This window comes from Myotis lucifugus, unplaced genomic scaffold (genome assembly GCF_000147115.1).
Source record: "Myotis lucifugus unplaced genomic scaffold, Myoluc2.0 scaffold_3671, whole genome shotgun sequence".
NCBI classification, from domain to species: Eukaryota; Metazoa; Chordata; class Mammalia; order Chiroptera; family Vespertilionidae; genus Myotis; species Myotis lucifugus.
The window spans coordinates 9140-15658 of NW_005874719.1; the positions used below are offsets into that span (position 1 = coordinate 9140).

Here is a 6519-nt window from a genome sequence, read left to right on the forward strand (position 1 = left end):
CAGCTCCTCAGGTGCCAGCTCCAGCTGCTGGACCCAGAGGCGCCTGAGTACAAGGTGGGCTGGGCCTCGCGGAGCAGCCGGGCTAACCGTGGCACCGTCCCTCTGCCCACTGGCCACGGTCCCTTGCCCTTGGCCTTCCTCCCCATGTCTCTAGAACTTGAGCTCTGAGAGCCCCGCCACTGGGGGACCAGTCGGGGTTCACCCGTACCTCTGGCCCTTGGCACCCCACTCCCGCTCTCCCCCAGGTGATCCACACCTACTTGAAGCAGACCGGCGGCAGCTACAGGAGCCCGGTGCTACGGCACGCTTGGAAAGTGAACCGAGACGGGGAGGTGAGGGAGCCCCGAAGCCCTCCCCAGCCCTGCCCTGACCGGGGAGATGGGGTCCTGGCTTAGGTGTCCCTGACTGAATCGTCTTAGCCACTGTGACCCGTCACCACCGGGCCTGGGCTTGTGGGTGTGTGCATGAGGGTGTGAGTGCCCAGGGGGACCCAGGCCTCAGTCGGACCCCCAAACCGGTGGGCACGGCTCTCCTGTTCTGCACCCCCAACCCCAGGGAGACAGGTTCCAGGCCCACTCCACACTGGGCAACCGCAGGCTGCTGTGGCACGGCACCAACGTGGCCGTGGTGGCCGCCATCCTCACCAGCGGGCTGCGCATCATGCCGCACTCCGGCGGCCGCGTGGGCAAGGGCATCTACTTCGCCTCGGAGAACAGCAAGTCGGCCTGCTACGGTGAGGCGCCCTCAGCCCAGCCCTGGCGGCCATGGGGAGGTGGCAGAGGCCCGAGGCTGCAGGCGGGCGGTGCCCTCACCAGGCCAAGGGGATGGGCACCCAGGTCAGGACGGTGGAGTGGGGAGGAGAGAATCTGTGAGGGACACGCAGGAGGCGGTAGCAGCTGTGGGAAAGGGCCCCAGGGGTCTCTAGTGACCCGCAAGTTCCTATCCAGAGGTGTCTTCACGGGGGGACCTCAGCCAGGCTGACCTCAGCCTTGGAACCACCCACCACCCACCTGAGACAGCCAGGCCCAGGGCAGATGGGGAGAAGTTCTGGGAGGTGTGAGGTGGCCAAGGCCAGGGCCCAGGGGTCGGGCAGGGGGCAGATGAGCCTAAGGAGGGGTCGGGGTGGCCGCAGGGCCGGTGCCGTGGTCCCAGGCCAGGGGTGAAGGGTGCGAGTGGCAGAGCGGCCAGGGAGAAAAGCCCCCACCGCGTCTGTCCCTGGGAGGCCATGGCCAACCTTGGGGAGGGCAGCCGGGGGGCAAGGCCTGGCCCCGGAGCCCAGGAGTGGGGGGAATGGGAGGGAGTGTGGCCAGGACGAGGGGTGCTTTAAGGAGGAAGCGTGGGCAGCCTTTTGTGCTGGGGCCCAGGGAGAGGAGGTTCCCATGCAGCAGCCAGGGGCCCAGGGAGTCAGGCGGGGGCCCAGCTGCCCAGCCTGAGCCGCCGTGTCCCCCAGTTACCACCATGTCATGTGGGGCCCACCACATCGCCTACATGTTCCTGGGGGAGGTGGCCTTGGGCAGAGAGCACCACATCACGGCTGATGACAACAGCTTGAAGCAGCCACCCCCCGGCTTCGACAGCGTCGTCGCCCGAGGCCACACGGAGCCTGGTGAGTCCCAGGCCTCAGAGGCTGCGCAGGCCTAGGAGGGAGAGGGGGCACGGAGGCCAGGACCCAGGATGCTTTCAGGAGGAGGCAGCAGAGAAGGGGCTGGGAGCAGCAGGCTTCCTCCCTGCAGCCATTCCCTTTGTCATCCAACAATCATCCTGGGTATCCAGGAGGGCTTCAAAGAGGAGGTGTCAATGACTGAGCATCAAAAGATGAGTAGGTGGCCCTAGCCAGTGGCTAGAGCATTGGCCTGCGGACTGAAGGGTCCCAGGTTCGATTCCCAGCAAGGGCACATGCCCGAGTTGCAGGCTCAATGGTGTTCCTATTTCTCCCTCTCCCTCTCCTTTCTTCTCTGAAATCAATAAAAACATTAAAAAATTAAAAATTAAAAAGAGACGAGTAGGTGTCTCCCAGGCAAGGAATGGAGAGGGATGACTCAGGCAGAAGGCGTGGCCTGTGCCGTGGTTTGGAGGTGAGCAGGGCGGGAAGTGTGCGCATTCCCCGTGGCAGAAGAGGAGAGCATAGTGGCCGAACGTACCCTGGAGGCCAAGGACCCTCAGGTCACCCCTGGCCCTTGCTGTGTACGCAGATCCCACCCAGGACACGGAGCTGGAGTTGGACGGCCGGCGAGTGGCAGTGCCCCAGGGCCAGCCCAAGCCCTGCCCCGAGTTCAGCCATTCCTCCTTCTCCCAGAGCGAGTACCTCATCTACCAGGAGAGCCAGTGCCGCCTGCGGTACCTGCTGGAGGTGGGCCTCTGATAGCCGCCCTCACCCAGGCCCTGCCGGGGAGAGACTGCCGTCTGTCTTCTCGTCCAGACCCGGCCCCCATGTCACCGCTTCTTGCTCCCAAATCTCCCTTCTGTGTCCCAGACAGTGGTCCCCGCCCCCTCCAATCCCCACTGCCCTGGCCTGGCTGTGGCCCCGAGTCTCGCCTGCTAACGTGACAGGAGTGAGGGACTGGCGGTATCCCTGGGTCACAATGCCGCAGCCTCTTCAGGGCTGTGTCATCAGAGGGGCACAGGCTGAGGGTGTCAGACCTCTTACCCGCCCGGGCTGTCCACCAGGCCCAGCCTGTCCATCCCAGAGGTGTGACCGCCAGTGGAGGCTGGACAGCAGGCAGCAAGTTTATTAAACACTGTCCACTCACCCCAGGTCCCGACTGTCTGTGCTGCGGCCACACAAGCCTGGGCCCCCTTCCTCTCCACAATGACCCCCCCACCCACAGCCCATGGCAGCTTGGGCCCCACCCACCCTGGTCCATCTGTGTCCGTCACTGCAACCACCCGCCGCCCCTGATCACTGAGCTTTCAAAGGCGACCCTCACCGTCCACTCAGACCTGGCGGCCACCTGGGGACCCACCTGGGGGTCTGTCCGCTGGCCCGCACGTGGCCAGGCAAACCGAGCATCGCTCCTGGCTCGGCATCAACGTGTCTCAGATCTGCATGTTCTAATCCAGCTGAGCACACGCCGAGCGCCCAGCTCTGCCACCGTGAACGATGCCCGTTAGCACGGGGGGTCACCCTACCCAGACCCGAGGGTGCGGGTGCTGTGTCGGCTCCTCCAGCTCCAATCCAACACCACGGGGTCCCTTCCTTCTCCCCAGCCCCACACTCACACCTGCTTCTCTCACAGTACGTACCTCCGTTTCCGTCAGCATCAGTCCATTTACTTGTTGGCTCCATCCCACCCGAAAAGGAGGTGCAGAACCGCCGTGCCATGCCACCGTGAGCACAGGCTTTCTGAGCGGGGCTCCCGCTCTTCCCGGTTATCATTTTGTCTTTAGATGAGCAGTGAGTTTGAAACAGGTGTTTCACATGTTGCTGGGATTAGTTACTTCGTGTTTCCTTTCGGTGTAGTTGTGCCATTCATTTGAAATGCAGGTAGGGTCCTTTGTTCTGCTTATACAGTGGGGCCTTGACTTACGAGTGTCCCGACTAACGAGTTTTTTGAGATACCAGCTGTCTCGAGGGCCGATTTTTTGCATTGAGTTGATAGAGTAATTTGAGGTAACGAGCTCCTTAACAAGCTATGTCTCGGAACGAATTAAACTCGTAATTCAAGGCCCCACTGTATTCACCTTTAGGCGGGCTTTTCCTCATCTTCACTGGCTTATTTTTTCCAACACACAGAACATTAACATAGTCCCAATTGCATAGTCCCCAGAAGTCTAATCTATACAAAAACAGGAGCTCAGAAGAGTCACCCCCGGGCCCTGCACGCCGCCCACCTGCTGCGGGAAGCCAGCTTCTGGCTTAGCCTTTTGGCAAATTAAAAAGCAACAGTTACACTACAGTTTCAAGTTCAGTTGAGTGACTTTGGAGGAGCAGGCACGCTCCAGCCCCCGCGGTCCCCATCCCTCCTGCGCCGCCGCCAGCTCCTTTTCTTTGCGCTGTTCCTGCCAGGCCTGCTGAGCCCGGTCCAGGCCCGGGTGGCTCGGCGCTGCCCCAGGCCTGCAGGCCTCACTGGGCAGGGAGACCAATGCCTTCTCTTCCCTCTGAACGAAAACCTCAGAAATCCAGCTTCGCCTCCTGCAGGTGAACGCTCACATTCCAGCTGTGGACGCAGCTCGGGAAGCAGAGAACCTGGCTTCCAGGTACCACTCAGCTGGGTGATGGGGGACACATTCCTTCCCTGACCCGGCATCAGCTTACTGTCTGAATAATGGAGAACTGGGCTGGGCCCTTTATTCCCAGCAGAGAGCCCTGACCGGGTTGGCTCAGTGGATAGAGCAGGGGTCCTCAAACTACGGCCCGCGGGCCACATGCAAATACAAATATTGTATTTGTTCCTGTTTTGTTTTTTTACTTCAAAATAAGATATGTGCAGTGTGCATAGGAATTTGTTCATAGATTTTTTAAAAACTATAGTCCGGCCCTCCAACGGTCTGAGGGACAGTCAACTGGGCCCCTGTTTAAAAAGTTTGAGGACCCCTGGGATAGAGCATTGGCCTGCGGACTCAAGGGTCCCGGGTTCAATTCCGGTCAGAAGCATGTACCTTGGTTGCGGGCACATCCCCAGTAGGGAGTGTGCAGGAGGCAGCTGATGGATGTTTCTCTCTCATCGATGTTTCTAACTCTCTATCCCTCTCCCTTCCTCTCTGTAAAAAATCAATAAAATATATTTTAAAAAAATAAATAAGTCCAACCTGGGGTCCATGCCCTAGTCCCCGCTGCCTACATCTGTCCCGATGCTGACCGTGTGCCCGTGATGGGTCCCAGGGGCGCAAGCATGAGCAAGACGCAGACAAGGTCCCTGCTCTCCCAGGACTCACATTCCCGTAAAACAGGCTCCACACAAGCACACGCGCAGATGAGAAGCTCAGTATCAGGCGGGCAAAGAGCCAGGAAGGAAAGCAAAGCAGGGCAAAGGCGCCGTGATGGGAAGGGGGAGCCATCCCAGGGGAGACGGGCAGTCGCCGAAGGCCTCTCTCGAGCAGAGACCTGGGTGCGGTGAGGGGTGAGCCGTGGGCAGACCCGAGGGAAGGGTGTGCTGAGCGGGAACCCAGTCTGACACATGAGGACCCGCAAGAGGACGGCTCGGGCGGGGAGTAGGGTAGGCGAGGAGGGGTGAGGTCACAGAGAGGGGGCTGCTGTTCTGAGGACAGGAAGCTCCTGGGGGGCTGCGAGAGGGTCACGGCCTGATGTTACCTGTTAGAGCAGCGGTTCTCAACCTGTGGGTCGCGACCCCTTTGGGGGTCGAACGACCCTTTCACAGGGGTCGCCTAAGACCATCAGAAAACACATATATAATTACATATTGTTTTTGTGATTAATCACTATGCGTTAATTATGTTCCATTTGTAACAATGAAATTGGGGGTCACCACAACATGAGGAACTGTATTAAAGGGTCGCGGCATGAGGAAGGTTGAGAACCACTGTGTTAGAGGGACCCGCTTCAGCTGCTGTATAGACAGTGGACTGCAGGGCAGGTGTCAGTCAGCAAAGCAGAAACCACTCTTGGAATCCCAGACAAGAGGAATCAGATCCAGAAAAGGAACGGAACTCCACAGGGGACGGCGAGGCCACCCAACGATGAGCAACCGTGGAAGCTGCTACCACTCTGAGGTTGGATCGATCCTGGAGGGAAATGGTATCCCACTGCCCAGGGACCAGGGCCACCCGCAGGCGCCAGAACCACAGAGAGGGCTGCCTGAAGGAGCGAGGTGGAGAGGCCCGGCAGAGCCAGAGCATGAGAGAGGAATACGCTGGCTCCTCCCGCCTCCCACCCTCCGCTGTCCTGCTCTGGACTCCAGCTCCTGCCTGCTCTGGGCCCCTCACAGCACAGCCTCCAGCCTGCAGCTGGCAGCTGCTAGGACCAGGGGGCTGGTGCCAGGCCCTGCCCCTCCCTTGCCAACTCCGAGTCTGTGAAGGGCCACATCAGAGTGACAGCCAGTACCATCTCCAGCAGGGGCTGAGCTGCTGGGGCAGCGGAGAGAGCCTCAGTCCCAGCCTTGCACCCCTCCATGGGGCTGGCCAAACCCCCGAGAGGATGGGGGCCTGGGCAGCGGAGCCGGAGCCTGGGCAGCCTATGAGGTGAGGGGCCAGAGGGGCAAGAGGCGGGTGATGGGAATGGGGGGAGGGGGCCCTCCCATTTCGCTCTCTGCATCCCCACCCAGGGTGAAGCCGGAGCGCTGGATGGCCAACACCACCGGGCTCCTCCAGGCCACCGAAGTCGCAGGCTCCATGGGGTTGATCCTGGCGGCCATCGTGGAGGCAGCGGCCCTGCTGGGCAACGGCGCGCTGCTGGTGGTGGTGCTGCGCACGCCGGGCCTGCAGGAGGCGCTCTACCTGATGCACCTGTGCATCGTGGACCTGCTGGCGGCCGCCTCCATCATGCCGCTGGGCCTGCTGGCCGCGCCGCCGCCCGGGCTGGGCCGACGTGCGCCTGGACCCCGCGTCCTGCCGCGCCGCGCG

The 6519-nt window shown here is 61.2% G+C and overlaps 1 protein-coding gene across 1 annotated transcript in view; it reads left to right on the top strand.

The window, feature by feature from the left end:
- Window positions 1-2754, top strand: part of PARP3 (poly(ADP-ribose) polymerase family member 3) — a 5590-nt gene extending 2836 nt beyond the window's left edge. Inside the window, exons 5-9 of the mRNA XM_023749203.1 lie at window positions 4-54; window positions 246-332; window positions 556-733; window positions 1451-1606; window positions 2193-2754. Coding sequence (XP_023604971.1) covers window positions 4-54; window positions 246-332; window positions 556-733; window positions 1451-1606; window positions 2193-2362 — 642 coding nt within the window. The 3' untranslated portion in view covers window positions 2363-2754. The remainder of the gene's footprint in view (window positions 1-3; window positions 55-245; window positions 333-555; window positions 734-1450; window positions 1607-2192) is intronic.
- Window positions 2755-6519: the final 3765 nt, after the last annotated feature.